The sequence below is a fragment of the Somniosus microcephalus genome, chromosome 1 (genome assembly GCF_052327205.1).
Source record: "Somniosus microcephalus isolate GS21.2 chromosome 1, FLI_Smic_1.0, whole genome shotgun sequence".
Taxonomy (NCBI): domain Eukaryota; kingdom Metazoa; phylum Chordata; class Chondrichthyes; order Squaliformes; family Somniosidae; genus Somniosus; species Somniosus microcephalus.
The window spans coordinates 273,577,735-273,593,692 of NC_140987.1; the positions used below are offsets into that span (position 1 = coordinate 273,577,735).

A 15,958-nucleotide genomic window follows, 5' to 3' on the forward strand; every position below is an offset into this window, starting at 1 on the left:
TCCCAGCATTTTCTGCTGTTACTTCAGGAAGTATACAGAGTTGTACCATTTTTATAATAAGATGGATAAATAGCTGGATATAAATGAGAGGAATTGCCGCTGCCTTAGGCACAGACTTTTAAATCTTGGAGACATAGATAAGAATCTAGTTAAGAACAGATCAGATGAAAACCTGTGCGGGTTTTCAGTGTGTAATCTGAGTGAGTTGGATGCAGATTGCAGAGTCGGGTCTTGGGAGCCATTTTGTCACTATGACTAGATTAGTTCTACAATGATAAGTATATACAGCATGAAAATAATATGTGTGCAAAATGTCCAGAGACCAACCATGATATGATCAAGTTCAGCATTTAATGTTTTACACCTTATACCTGAAATTATATTCTAAGCATAAAAAAAGAATGCACTGCTGGAGAGTAATAAATCGTAATGTTTGAAATGATATTAAATCACTCAAGCTTTGGATATGTGATACAAATGCCATTTGAATGCTTCATGTATTATTGTCTTATAAGCTATTGTCATAGTCAGAGCCATAACGGCACAAAAGGAGGCCATTTGGCCTATCGAGTCCATGCCGGCTCTCTGTGGAGCAATCCAATCAGTCCCATTCCCCCACTCTATCCCCGTAGCCCTGCAAGTTTATTTCCCTCAAGTGCCTATCCAGTCTCCCCTTGAAAATATTTAGGGGGAGAAATTCGGTATTGCCCCGTTTGGAGCGCAATTATCAGCCGGGCGCAAAGTTTAGTGCCCGGCTTCTATCGCCCCTGGAGGTGATTGGAGCACTAAATCAGGTGCAACACACCTCTCTTAAGGCACTAGCACTGAGGAGCGAGTCGCTACCTCAGAGTACTGGCGCAGCTCATTTGATGTCAGTCAGCAATGGAACACAGACACAGTGGCACTGACCAGTTTTTAAAGGGGAGAGTCGATCTTGCTCTCCATCCACACCCTGCTCATTGCAGCCTTGAATCTCGGCCTGGAGAGACCTGTACATCAAATCTGCTGGAAAGAACAATGGCGAGGCCCAGGGAAAGAGTTCAGAGTGCAGCCCCCATAGTCTCTTCTAAATCGATGCAAGGAAGGTCAAATCAAAATGAACCTGCAAAGTTCTGCTCAGTACCCAAGGCTCCTTCACACAGCGTTGAATCTCTCCAGAAGTCTCTCTCTCTCTCTCTCTCTCTCAGAATGCATGGTGCAAAAATGTCGCCAACAAAAAAAGGCAGGAAGCAGTCGCCTTTAAATAGCCCTCCCCCAGTCCCTTCCCACCTGAAAAATGCTCCGCTCAACCTGTCGTTGCTAGCGGCAGGCAGTAAAGCAGAGGGCGCCACTCAATATCCGGTCCCAGGCGCTACCGGGGCATTGCACGCTCGACTGACGTCACAATCTGCAGGTGCAGGAGATCTTGGCGGTAGTGTTTAGCGCTGCTGCAAAATGCCTGGTCAATTTCGCGAGTGGCGCAAACAACGCCGTGCCCGGGTGTTAGTTGCTTTTCGCCCCATTCGCACCCTCTTAGGGCGATAATTGGAGGCGCAAAGCAACAGAATTTTTCCCAGAGTGTCTCCGCTTCCAACACTTCCGTTAGCAGCGAATTCCAGGTCATTACCACTCGCTGCATAAGAAAGTTTTTCCTCACATCCCCCCTGTATCTCTTGGCCAAAACCTTAAATCTGTGTCCCCTAGTCCTTGTACCATCAACTAGTGGGAACAGCCTTTCCCCGTCTAACCTATCCAAACACGTCATAATCTTGTACACATCTATCAAGTCACACCTCGACCTCCTTTGCTCTAATGAAAACAAATCCAGCTTCTCCAACCTGTCCTTGTAGCTAAGATCCCCCATCCCCGGAACCATTCTGGTAAATCACCTCTGCATCCTCTCAAGGGCCTTTACATTCTTCCTAAAGTGTGGTGACCAGAACTGGACGCAATATTCCAGTTGTGGCCTAACCAACATTTTATAAAGGTTCAGCATAACTTCTCTACTTTTGTACTCAATGCCTCTATTTATGAAGCCCAAGATCCCATATGCTTTGTTAACCACTCTCTCAATATATCCTGCCTTCAGGGACATATGCACATTAACTCCAAGGTCTCTCTGTCCCTGCACACGCTTTGGGCTGGATTTTATGAATGGAGATGTGTTGGAGGCGGGACTGCTGCTTGCCTGGTTTCAGTCCCGCCTGCATCAGCCTCTGGCCAACCAGCGGGATCTTCACCTGACTGACCTTGTTAAGCCCGCCCAGCGGGCTCAGCAGGCCAATTAGGGGGAAGTCAGTGACAGAGCACGTCAACGTATGATGTGTCATCTGTCAAGAATTTTTGGAAGAAGAAATGTCATAGTTTGACAGCTCTGTGAAGCTGTCAAACACTGACATTCTGTGTAGTTTGATGAGGCCTTGTGTTCAGGACTCATCAAACCTTTCTACTTTGTAGAAATCAGATGACTGTTGGATCGGAGGATCCAACAGCCAGTCTGTGATCTCTACAATGGAGATGTCGGGACTCCGGCTCCACAGCAGCTGAAGGCTGTAGGTAGAAACAAATGTAAGTTAACATTTTCTGACACATTACGCACACCTCACATACTTACCACTCAACACTGGCACCCATCACTCTCCTCTACCTTGCACTTTCAGAACCCTCCAACCCCTGCAGACCTCCTACTTGGCTCCTACACCCTGGCGGGGCTCCCCCATGTTGGGAAGCCCACACTTTGGAACGAAAAATGGGGATAATCCTATTTTCTGCCTGTTAACTACCTGTTAACAGGCAGTTTATAGGCTTTAATCCCTTCTTGCCTCCATGGGGTTGGGACTCGGGGTAGGGTGGCTTCCCGCCTCCTGGCAAGAGGGCACAGAGGTGGGTTGGGGGCGGATTTGCCACCCGCCCCCAAATTCTGCAACTTTCCCGGCAGTCCTGCCTCCATACCCGCCTCCTCGGGGCTGAGAGAATCCAGCCCTTCAAAACGGTGCCATTAAGTGTATATTGCCTCTCCCTGTTCCTTCTGCCAAATTGCATCACCTCACACTTCTCTGTATTAAATTCCATCTGCCACTTATCTGCCCATTCTGCTAGCCTTTCTATGTCCTGTTGCAGTCGATTAATATCATCATCATTAATTGCCACATGCCTAAGTTTGGTGTCATTGGCAAATTTAGAAATTCTACTCTGTATTCCAAAAATCCAGGTCATTTATATATTTCACAAAAAGCAGGTGGCCCCAGCACTGACCCTTGGGGAACACTACTGCCTCCCATCCTCCAGTCTGAAAAACAGCCATTTACCACAACTCGCTGTTTTCTGACCTTAAGCCAATTCCTTATCCAAGCTGCCACTGACTCACCTATTCCATGAGCCTCAATTTTGTTAACCAGCCTTCTATGTGGTACTTTGTCAAACGCTTTCCAAAAATCCATGTAGACAACATCCATTGCATTCCCTTCATCAAACCTCTGTGTTACTTCATCAAAAAATTCAATTAGATTAGTCAAACACGATCTGCCTTTTACAAATCCGTGCTGGCTCTCCTTAACTGGCTTAAACCTCTCCAAGTGCCCGTTAATTTTTTCCTTGATTATTGTTTCTAAAACTTTACCCACCACTGATGTTAAACTGACCGGCCTCTAGTTACTAGTTTTATCCTTACACCTTTTCTTGAACAATGGTGTCACATTTGCCACTTTCCAATCCTCAGGCACCTCCCCCGCATCTAGGGAAGATTGGAAAATTATGGCAAGTCCTTCCGCTATCTCCTCCCCCAATTCCCTTAGTAGCCTGGGATGCAAGCCATCTGGACCAGGCGACATATCCACTCTAAGCATACCCAGCCTTTCTAGTACATCCTGTCTATCAATTTTCACCCCTTCCATGCTTCTACCTTTTACACTTCTACCGATATTTTGTCAGAATCCACCTCCTTAGTAAACACCAATACAAAGTACTCATTGAGTATTCTAGCCTTGCCCTGCATCTCTAAGCATATATCATCTTCTTTGTCTCTAATAGGCCCCACCTCGCCTCTTACTACCTGCTTACTGTTTACACGCCGATAGATGATTTTTTGGTTCCCTTTTATGTTAACCGCCATTCTACTCTCATATTCTCTCTTTGCCAATCTTATTTTCATCTTCACATCCCCTCTCAACTGATTGTATTTGGTCTGATTCTCCTTTGATGAATTCATCTGACATTCATCATAAACCCTCTTTTTTTGTTTCATCATCTTCTCTATTTCCCTCGTCATCCAAGGAGCCCTTGCTTTGGTTCCCTTACCCTTCCCTCTTCTTGGAATGTACCTAGCCTGTACTTGGAACATCTCCTCCTTACAGATCACCCATTGTTCTGTTACAGTTTCTCCTGTCAGTGTTTGGTTCCACTTTACCCTGGCTAGATCCTTTTGCATCCCATTGAAGTTAGCCATATTCCAGTTTAGAAGTTCCACTCTAGATTGTTCCTTGCTCCTCTCCTTTGCTAATCTAAATCTTCTGATACGATGATCACTTGTACCCAAGCGTTCTCCCGTAAGCACTTGGTCGACCTGGCCCACCTCATTCCCCAGCACCAGATCCAGCAATGCCTCCTTCCTAGTTGGGCCAAGAACATATTGGTCAAGGAAATTCTCCTGAACACCTTTCAGAAATTCCCCCCCCTCCTTTCGCTTTACCCTAGCATTATCCCAATCGATATTTGGGTAATTAAATTCCCCCAATATCACCACTCTATAGCTCTTGCATATCTCTGCGATTTCCCTGCTGATTTACTCCTCTACCTCCCTCTCACTATTTGGAGCCCTATAGAATACCCCCAATAGCGTGAACATACCCTTTTTGCTCCTCAACTCTAACCAAATGGATTCTGTCCTTGTCCCCTCAAGAACATCCTCCCTTTCCAACACTACAATGTCTTCCTTAATCAGCACTGCCACCCCACCTCCCTTTCTTCCTTCCCTATCTTTTCTGAACACCTTGTACCCTTGAATATTAAGTGCCCAGTCCTCACCGTTTTTAAGCCACGTTTCCGTTATTGCCACATCATATTGCTACTTGACTAATTGTGCTTGTAGCTCACCAACCTTATTCACCACACTTTGTGCATTTATGTACATGCATTCTAAACCCATTTTTGAATTTTTCGTAGTATTTCTTCGTCTGCTCCTATCTAATATGGTACTACTACTGCCTCTAGTACAATCTTCTCTAGTACAATCCAACACACTCACTCTGTTATGCACCTTATTCCTCTTTTCTACTCCTATATGCTGGTGCCCATCCCCCTGCCAAGCTAGTTTAAACCTTCCCCAACAGCGCTAACAAACCTCCCCGTGAGAATATTGGTCTCAGCTCTGTTGAGGTGTCACCCGTCTGGCATGTACAGGTCCCACCTTCCCCAGAAATGGTCCCAATGCCTGAATTAAAATAATAAATACTGTGTAGTGTCAATTTCTCTTCACAGAAAGTATCTCTTTTTTATTTTTGTAGAGCAATACAATCTTTATTCAACACCTGACTGATCGTATGGCTAATATGACTACCAATATATCACAGTTACTTCAAGATGTAAGCTATTACATGCAGCAAATAAAAATGGGATCACAGGGTATTCAAGACGTGTTCCGAGACATAGGAAGTAAACTGTATTAAAATAACATTGCCCAGTGGGTTGGATGCTCACCTCTGATGTCAGAAGATTGTGGGTTCAAGCTCCCACTCTAGAGACTTGAGCACATAATCTAGGCTGACACTCCCAGTGCAGTACTGAGGGAGTGCTGCACTGTCGGAGGTGCTGTCTTTCAGAGGCGTTAAACCGAGGCTCCATCTGCCCTTTCAAGTGAATGTAAAAGATCCCACAGCGCTATTCGAAGAAGAGCAGGGGAGTCCTCACCAGTGTCCTGACCAACATTTATCCCTCAACCGACATCTAAATAGATGATCTGGCCATTGATTTCATTGCTGTTTGTGGGACCTTGCTGTGCATAAATTGGCTGCCGCGATTCCTACATTACAACAGTGACTGCACTTCAAAAGAACTTCCTTGGCCGTAAAGCGCTTTGGAACGTCCTGAGGTTGTAAAAGGCGTTGTATATATGTGTGTTCTTTCTTTCTATCCAGAGTGTTGCTGCATTGTATAGCTAAAGTATATGGCCTAGAAATTCGGTAGGCTTAGCGCCGCTTTTGAGGCGCTAGAGGGCCTAGCGCCGGAGTTATGGCCAGTTTGGAAATTGAGTGGGTCCCTAAATCGGCGTTAGGCCGTTAGCGCTGCGCCGGCACCGATGACGTCATCGGTGTGCGCAGCGTCCCGGTTGCCATGGTAACCCGCCCGAACGCTAAGTCCCTTTGCGCGCGCCAAAAATTCAGTAGCGCCGCGCCCAAACGGCTGCCGGCGCTACTGAAGGGTTTTAGCGCCTGAAAACTGGCGCAACGCGCCGCATTGCGGCGCTATTCCGGCGCTGCGGCGCCCGCTGCGGTGCGGCAGGCTCGGGAAGTGCAGGCCTCCTCCTTCCATTAAGGAGGAGCTGCCTGCACCCGGCCGCGGCCCGCACAAATGTCCTCAAAAATGAGCCCGGCACCTCGGACAAGTGCCGGGCTTGCATCTGTCCCGGGGGTGGGGGGGGAGAAGTCCGGGGAGGGAGCTGCGGGCAGGCGGCCGGCGGGAAAGCGGCCGGCCGCCGCGCCTCCTTAAAGTGCCGGCGCAGACTCCGGCAGCACTCGTTTGCCGGAGTCTTAGTTGCGGCTGCCACTGGCGAGGCGGCCGCAACTGAATTTCGGCTTGGGGCTGGGTTACCACGGCAACCGGGACGCTGCGCACACCGATGACGTCATCGGTGCCGGCGCAGCGCTACCGGTCTACCGCCGCGGAAGGGCCCCAGGCAATTTAGGAACCGGCGCCAATTGCAGCGCTAGGCCCTCTAGCGCCGCAAAATCGGTGCTAAGGGCACTGAATTTCTCGGCCATAGACTACAGGACAATACAAATGCTTACATGTTGCAGGGCAGCATCTGATCAGTCGGAGAATGGGACATGATTTTGTGCTTAAATATTCCAGCACTGACCATGGCTTGGCTCACTGAACCTATGTTGAGGAGGGATTATCTAACAAAGTCATCACTCTGTCTTTCTTTCTCTTTCTCTTTCACTTTCTCTCTTGCTCTCTCATTCTCTCTATTTGTCTCTCTCTCTCTCTCAGTATTGTGTTTCTTGTTTTCTGTTACTTGCAGGTGCCCATTTAGAATCAGCTTTCCACTGTTACGGGTTAAATTTCTCTTTGCGACACGTTCTGAACTCTTTCAATGCTGAGTGCCCTGGGGATACAATTTACATTTGAAATGCATTTCTACATGATTGTTCGAAACATACGGAAAAAATGATTCACTGAAAAATAATTTCAATCTTGCACAATTTAAAATACAATATGAATTTATTGTAAACAATTACATTAAAACTGTCTGTCATGAAAAATAGTCACATTTATAAGCATGTTTGTAAATACTGAAGAAAATAGAAATGGCGCTATATGAAAGATGAAAGGAAGGCATCAAAACACCAAGCAGTGTGGTAGTGGTAGACCTTCTAGAAGGCACAGAAGTACAGAAAAGGACTGCACAAATAATAGAAGATAAAATATTAAAAAAGGTATTGCTTTTCACTGTCTAACATAAATTCATGAGTCTATTCACAAGTACTCTCGACCATACATACAAAGGCTTGCTGAGAAAAAAATGTTTCTTCATGTTAAATATATTACAGCAAATGCAACCTTTATTAATTAATAATATTATAAAGCTGCCACTCAAAGCAAAACCGTGCCTATTGAATACAAATTTGAGAATAATGGATGCCTAGAAAAGATTCCCAGATACTATCAAAAGGCTCAGATAGTTTTCTTTCAAAGAGAAATTAAGAACAAATTAACCTCATAATATACCTATTTTCATTTATTAGACCTTGGAGCCTCAAAAAGTCATGACTTGTTACACGTTACCTTAGAAGCAGAAACATGGAAAAATAGGAGCAGGAGTTGGTCATTCGGCCCTTCGAGCCTTCTCCGCCATTCAATATGATCATGGCTGATCCTCTATTTCAATACCATATTCCCGCTGTCTGCCCATACCCCTTGATGCCTTTTGTGTCTAGAAATCCATCTATCTCCTTCTTAAATATATTCAGTGACTTGGCCTCCACAGCCTTCTGTAGTAGAGAATTCCACAGGTTCACCACCCTCTGAGTGAAGAAATTTCTCCTCATCTCAGTCCTAAATGTCCTACCCCGTATCCTGAAACTGTGACTCCTCGTTCTAAACCCCCAGGCAGTGGAAACATCCTCCCTGCATCCATTCTGTCTAGTCCTGTCAGAATTTTATACATTTCAATGAGATCCCCTCTCATTCTTCTAAACTCTAGTGAATACAGGCCTAGTCATTCGACAGTCCTGCCATCCAAGGAATCAGTCTGGTGAACCTTCGCTGCACTCCCTCCATGGCAAGAATAGTTCATTGTGTGTTATATAGTATAATTCTTCTGTCCTTGTATATTAGCATATCCTCTAACCTACCGTCAACCAGTACTATATAATGGCCCAGTAATTCGGGTCCCAGCGCGTGAGTACGGACGGGGTATTCATGCGTGGGCCCGAAGGTATTGCTGGTTTTCAGGATGCACAGCGCATGCGCTGAAAACCGGCATTTCCTGTGCTCGTAACCAAGGGGTTAAGAGGCGGGACACGTGCGTCCTTTCAGGCAGTGCATGCGCATTAAACTTTGGCATTTTCATCAATGGATTGAGTGTGTGTAAGTCCCCAAATTTTACACGTGAAAAAAGGATGAGTAAAGCCGCCAAGAAGCTGCAGAGGAAGAACTATTTAATCAGTTGTGATTCTGAACGGCACATTTTTGGTTGGGAAAGGGAGGAAACTTATTTTTAGAAAGTCTGAGGTAAGTTTTAAACTTTTATTTTTTTTTTTTAAACAGGTTTTGAGTAATGTAGGTATAAGGAGCAATTGTGGCTGAGTGAAAGGCCTAATTGAATTTGATGTGTTTATTAAATGTGAAAATGACTGTTTAAAAATGATTAAAATGCTTAAAAAATGAAATTGTCATCAGTAATCTATCTTATTTTCAGTAAGTATGTATGTATGATTGTATGTATGTCTGTATATATTCCTTGAAGGATGTGCATTTATGTATGTATTCCTTTCAGTACAGGTAGACTATCCTTTATCCGAAAACCTCGGGACCAGCCGTGTTTCGGTTTTCGGAAAATTTTGGATTTCGGAAGGTGGGTCGGCGGGGGTCCGCGGGGGGGTCGGCGGGGGTCCGCGGGGGTCGGGGTCGGCGGGGGTCCGCGGGGGGGTCGGCGGGGGTCGGGGTCGGCGGGGGTCCGCGGGGGGGGTCGGCGGGGGTCCGGGGGGGGTCGGCGGGGGTCGGGGTCGGCGGGGGTCCACGGGGGGGTCCGCAGTCGTGGCTTGTCCGTCACTGCTAGCCTGGAATGCAATGAAGTTCCGCATTTCCACCAACAGGTCGTCGTGCTCGGTCGGAACAGGGGCCGGCACCGCCGCGGGCTCAGAGCTCTCGTTGCTTTCGAGCCTTTGGAAGAGAGTCAGGTGGTTCTGCGGGGGGTCGGCGGGGGGTCGTGCGCACGACTTACGCTGACCCTCTGCTCAGCGTAAGTCGGCGGGGGTCGGGGTCGGCGGGGGTCCGTGGGGGTCGGGGTCGGCGGGGGGGTTGGCGGGGGTCCGCGGGGGGTCGTGCGTACGACTTACACTGACCCTCTGCTCAGCGTAAGTCGTGCGCCACTCTGGTCATGTCGTGCGCACGACTTACGCTGACCGAAAAAACCTTCGGTTTTTAGAGGGTTTCGGTTTTCGGAAGTTCGGATAAAGGGTAGTCTACCTGTATGTGGATGAATGTATGTATGTAATGATGACTTTCTGAAAATGTAAGTTATTGGAAAAGGATCTCGGCCTGTAATATTCATCAGGCGGGTAAGACGTGTTAGCAAGCCGTTATCGCATGTTTCCTGGCATTGGCCGAGTTGATTTTATAGCCACTCATTTTAGTAAAATAACTGTAACAGGTATTTCCATTTCCTCCTTACAGGTACGTCTGTGTAAAGAGGAATCCTGTGAGCGAGAAACATGCCGTCTTATAGAAATGTTGCCGTGATGCTCTGTGTGGTTTTGCTTCAAAGAAATCGGAACGCCAGGGAACAATGTAGAAGAGTGAGGAACCACATCCAAAGATGTGCGGGTTAGGTTGATTGGCTATGATAAATTGACCCTTAGTGTTAGGGGGATTAAATACGTGGGGTTACGGGGATCGGGTGGGATATGTGTCGGTGCAGGCTCAATGGGCCGAAATGGCCTCTATCTGCACTGTGGGGTTCCTGTGATTCTGTGATTCTGTGATAACCATCTCCTGATCAGAAGGAACAACTACCCATCCCACAGAGTGTACAGGGAGAGGCGATCATTTGAGATGCTGTCGGAGGAGTTGTGTGTCAGGAGGCTGCGCTTCAGTAAAGAGGCAATTGGCCGACTATGTGACATGTTGAAGGCGGACCTGGAACCACGCTCGAAGACCCGCACTGCCTTGTCAGTGAACATGAAGGTAACCACAGCATTGAACTTCTTTGCAAGTGGGTCATTTCAAGCAGGCACCGGTGACATAAGCAACATCTCCAAGAATGCTGCGAAGGTCTGCATTCACCAGGTCACAGAAGCCATTTGCCGTAGGCTTTCAGATTTCATTAAGTATGACTTGTCCACTTGACATCTAAAGGAGATGGCCTTAGCATTTCATCGCATTGCTGGATTCCCCATAGTGATTGGGGCCGTCGATGGAACCCATATTGCATTGAAGGCACCAATGGATGCACCTGTGACATACATAAACAGGAAGGGATATCATTCATTGAATGTAATGATATTATGTGATGCGCACCTCAGGATCCTAAACGTGAATGCAGGGCACCGGGGAAGTAATCATGACTCCTTCGTCCTCCGTAACTCTAAGCTGTATGATGCTCTCAGCAAATTGCCTACAGGATCCGCATGGATATTGGGCGACAAGGGGTACCTGCTAAGACCATGGCTGATGACACCCTACCGCAAGACCACTAATCAGTCTCAGGAGAGATACAACCATGCACACGTGTCCACACGTCAAGTGGTGGAGAGGACAATAGGACTTCTGAAATCACGCTTCCGGTGCCTGGATAGGTCAGGGGGGACCTTGCCGTACTCTCACCAGAAAGTGGCAAGGATTGTGCTGGCCTGTTGTGCTTTGCACAACCTTGCCCTGCAGGAAGGACTGACCCTTAACACTGCAGAACAGCTGCCTGTGGAAGTGGAGGATGAAGGCAATGGCAATGTGCATGTTGCCAGGCCTCATGGGGAGGAGCCAAGTGCCGCCGAAAATAAGGCTGCTTGGGAACTGCTGGTAGCCAACACCTTCACGAGGTAGTGTCGCCTTGTACCTACCCCTCCCCCCGCAAGGCAAAGACAGGAGCAGACACATATTGAAGTGAAACAGTGACCTTTTATTGCATCATCAAAAAGTTTTCAGCTTCAGTTTCGTTGTATAAAGTTAACAACTTGTAAACTTTAAGTAGCGCATCTGTAATTTTAAAACATTTGTGAACAGGAACAGTTAAGAAAAAAATTTGTAAACAGTTCGTGTTTCCTTGTCTTTCTTTCTTCGTGCAATTAAGACACTGAGGCCTAGAAATTGGGTTTTGGCGCAGCAACGGCTTTAGCGCCGGAAGTTAGTGCCGGAGCTAAGTCGCGCTGGTCGGGCCAAAAATTCACTACTTCTGCGCCCAAACGGCTGCCGGCGCTGCTGAAAGCTGTTAGCGCCTGAAAACTGGCGCTATGCGCTGAATTTCGGCGCTATTCCGGCGCTGCGGCGCCCGCTGCGGTGCGGCAGGTTCGGGAAGTGCAGGCCTCCTCCTTCCCTTAAGGAGGACCTGCCTGCACCCGGCCGCGGCCCGCGATAATCTTATTAAAAATGAGCCCGGCACCTTGGACAAGTGCCGGGCTTGCTTCTGTTCCGGGGGGGGGGGGGGAAGTCCGGGGAGGGAGCTGCGGCCAGGCGGGCGGCGGGAAAGCGGCCGGCCGCCACGGGGCCTTTAATGCGCCGGCGCAAACTTGTGCAAGGCACCTCTGCCAGAACGTTGCTTGCGGCTGCCACGGGCGAGGCGGCCGCAAGTCAATTTCCCAGTTCGGGCGGGTTACCATGGCAACCGGGACGCTGCGCACACCGATGACGTCATCGGTGCCGGCGCAGCGCTACCGGTCTACCGCGGCGGAAGGGCCCCAGGCAATTTAGGCGCCGGCGCCAATTGCAGCGCTAGGCCCTCTAGCGCCGCAAAATCGGCGCTAAGGGCACTGAATTTCTAGGCCTGAGGATGTTAACTACCTCTTTTCTGCAGTTGAAAAATATGAAAACGTTAAAAGATTGGTAACACTTTGTAAACAGGTTTAACTCTTATTTTTTGGTTTCTTAGTGCAATTACAAAATTGAAGAATTTAAACAACTATTTCTAAGTTTTCAAACATGTGCAAACTGATAAATATTTTTTTTTTAATTGTAAACATTTTACAGTAATTATTTTTACTTTCTTACTGCATTACATACATTAAAGGTGGAAACTAGCTATTTTTTACTTTTGTAACAGTTGCTGATCAAAATTTTTTTACTGGAATAAAAGTTGAAAATCTTTTCACATTGACTGCTGGGTGTACTGCTTAAAGGAAAAGGTAACATATCCTTTCATTCAAAAATAAGCATTTGAATTTAAATATGTAAGAAAACATTTAACATTTAAATAAAATGAAAAATTAAACAATTGAACGATTTGGCCACTCGCTTCTGTGACTGAGGGTTGAAGGAGGCGCAGTGAGCTGAAGGTGCCACCCTAACATTTCCTGCGCCTTTTCACTCCCCGTGACTGGAGCCCTCCGTAGCGACTTGCAAGGCCCCTCTGCGAGTTTTCCTGCTCTTCAGCAGTTGCCTCATGAAAGGGTTGTTGCTAATGCATGTCTACGTTTCCCTGCATCATGACTGGCGCAGCTGTTGGCTCCTGTGACCAAAGTCGCTCTGCACTGTGAGCTGGGAAGGGCCCTTCTGCTGGAGTCAGAGTAATGGCAGTAGTTATAGGTTCATGCGAATGAACTAGTGCAACCATATTCTCATTAAGCGCCGCCAACTGCAATGTCACCTGATTAAGTGAATTCTCATTAAGCACTACCAACTGCGATGCTACCTGATTAAGTGAATTCTCATTAAGCACCACCAACTGCGATGCTATCTGATTTAGTGTAATGCCAAGATTATCGATTCCCTGCCTGATAGAGTCTCTAGAGTCAACATCCTTCTCAGTAAGAGATCTCAGCAATTGGCTGAAACCTGCAATATGTTGCTCCTCATCTTGTAGGTGCTGTTGTACTGAATGTCTTTCTGCTCCTCCCACCTGCGCTGAAGTGTCAATATGGTGTCTGTCTATGGGGTTACAGTAGCAGTGACTCACACAGAGCCACAGGGGCCAGGAGATGGTGAGATACTGGGCAGCGGCACAGGGTCCATGCACTCCTGCTGCGCTTGCTGACATAGGACAAGTTCCTCCTGTTCCTCAACCACCTCAGCAACTGCTGCCACTGCATCAGAAACACTTCCCCAATGCCTTCTGCGGCCGCTGACTCCACGCACTGCTCATCCCATGTGTGAGAGGTATACTGTCCAGCTGTGGGAAGGAAGCAGAAAACATTTGCAAAGGTAAAGCAGGATGTGCCACATCACAGATATTCAGCACACACCTAACCTTCTTTAACATATAGCTGGCCAGGACAACTCGCGGTCATGTTCAACAATGTCTGATTGAGATTCATCCGCAGGCCGATTGCTAGTAAATCCAAACATCTGCTGGACACGTTCCTCATGTTCGGTCAAAACCCTCAGCGTGGCAACACCACCGCCTGTGAGTGTAAGTTCCCTGGAGTTGTGAGCACTTTTACTCTGAAATGGCAACAGAAAAAAGAGAATCACACAGCTGCATTTCTGACATGGACAGCAAAGGCTTGGAAGACTGGGTTGGGTGTTTCTTTAAATCTCTGATTGAAAATTTACAGCACAAAGCAATGGAATCAAGATAAGAGAACAATAGATAACCCTGAGCTGGCCCCAAAGCCATAGGCCTAGAAATTGGGTTGGGGCGCCAAAGTGGCGCAAAAGTCGCCTGAGCGCAGGATTTAGCGCAGCGTTCGAGGCTTTAGCGATCATCAGATATTCAGTTTCATTGCCCCTCGAGGGACACGGGGCGAGACTCGAGGCGCTCCGTGTCCCTCTTAGGGCACTGAAACTGAATATCGCAGCGCAATGTGCTGCAGCGCCACACGCTGCGGCATGGCATGCTGCGGTACTGCAGGCCTTCCTCCCACTGTTAAGGGGGAGGTGCCTGCAACAGCACAATCCCCGCTCGCGAGTGCCGGCAAATGAGCCCGGCACCAAGGAGAAGTGCCGGGCTCTCAGGAAACAGCCAGCAATGCCGTGGGGGGTGGTTAGGAGGCCGGGGATGGAGGTGCTGGCAGGCGGCCGCCGAAAAAAGCGGCCGCCCTGCACCTCCACCTTAACTTGTGCTGCTGCCGGCACAGTAAGGCCCCGTGAACCGAGCGCGGGTAGCAAACGGGGTGCTGCGCACACTGATGACGTCATAGGAGGCGGCGCAGCGCAAATGCCTAACGCCACCATTAGCACCCCTGCTAAATATCGCGGGAGACGCAGCCAGTGGCACTACAGCCACTGACTGCCTCTTTAGGCGCCAACAGGTGGCGCTACTCACCCAATTTCTCCCCCATAAAGTTTTATTGCTACCTCAGGTGACTTGACCAAGAAGTCACTTGACTAAAGAACATGCATTGCAAGCCTTTTGAAATGTAGTTAACTTAAACTCTAAGCAATGTTAAAGTACTCTTTCACAATAACTGTACAAACCTTGATAGATCGCAACAAGTCACTGAATTTCTTGCGGCATTGTTCCGCTGTACGTGGAATGGTGGAGGTCGCGCTGACAGCCTGGGCAACTTCCGACCAAGCTACCATCTGACCTTTTCGCGGTGCCCTCGACTGCTCATTCCCAATGATGCGCAGGCACTTTGCCTCCACCTCGTTGAGGAGATTGCTGAGGTCATCTTCAGTGAAGTTTTGAGTTCTTTTAATCACGTGAATTGTGCTCATTCCAGCCATTTCACTTTGCTAATTACATGAAATTAATGAAAATAATGTTTTCAAGGCTTTCAAAACTGTTTAAATAGCTTCAAATCTCTTCAAAACTATCTCAGAGTCATCAAAATCATGTAAACGCACTTAAAAGTTCAAAAAAGTTACCAAAACATTCATAAAAATACAAATAACCTACTTGCACTGCTGTTCTGTAAGTGCGAAGCCTCTGCAGCTGTTTAGAAAGATTGGGGGCGTGTCCTATTAAAATGAGACCTCAAGGGGCGTGTCTCACTTAGATCCGCACTCCATGCTTCACGCTGGCTGCACTCCTGGGCGGCGTGACGTCAGATGCTGCCCGGGAGTCATCATATGAAGAAAGGAATTCCACACGTCCCGGGACCAGAATGGCCGGTGTGCCGGGTAAGTGCACATCGGGGGCTTGCATGCACGGCAAGCCCCCAAACCTAATTTCTGGCCCAATAATGCACTTAATGTTATGAACGTAACATAGTCAGTAGGTGTTGGGTGAATTATAATGATGTTTTCCACAGACAGTAGCTCTGATTTTAACCCACTTGGTTGGCCTGGCAAGAAGTCACAATAGCATTCCCATGCAGGCCTCTGATTAAAAGTGCAGGAAGGCCCCGATGACATCATCAAAGCCCAATTGGCATATTTAAAGAAGGACCTCGCTGGCTTCTGGCAGGTGTCCCTTTCACCTGCTCAGAACAGCAAGTTGAAATTGGAA

The 15,958-nt window shown here is 47.7% G+C and overlaps 1 protein-coding gene across 1 annotated transcript; it reads right to left on the reverse strand.

The window, feature by feature from the left end:
- Positions 1-12,010: 12,010 nt before the first annotated feature.
- On the reverse strand, positions 12,011-15,451 carry LOC147124802 (uncharacterized). The gene is made up of 3 exons (XM_086003927.1): positions 15,407-15,451; positions 14,983-15,243; positions 12,011-14,007 (listed from the first exon to the last, which is right to left on the reverse strand). The coding sequence occupies exons 2-3, from the start codon at positions 15,232-15,234 to the stop codon at positions 13,819-13,821; spliced, it is 441 nt and encodes a 146-aa protein (XP_085860053.1). The 5' UTR covers positions 15,235-15,243; positions 15,407-15,451; the 3' UTR covers positions 12,011-13,818.
- Positions 15,452-15,958: the final 507 nt, after the last annotated feature.

Coding starts and splice junctions, on each gene's coding strand:
- LOC147124802 (XM_086003927.1), bottom strand. CDS start 15,234: ATGGCTGGAATGAGCACAATTCACGTGATTAAAAGAACTCAAAACTTC. Junction 14,008..14,982: donor ACTTGTTGCGATCTATCAAG/GTTTGTACAGTT, acceptor TTGCCATTTCAG/AGTAAAAGTGCTCACAACTC.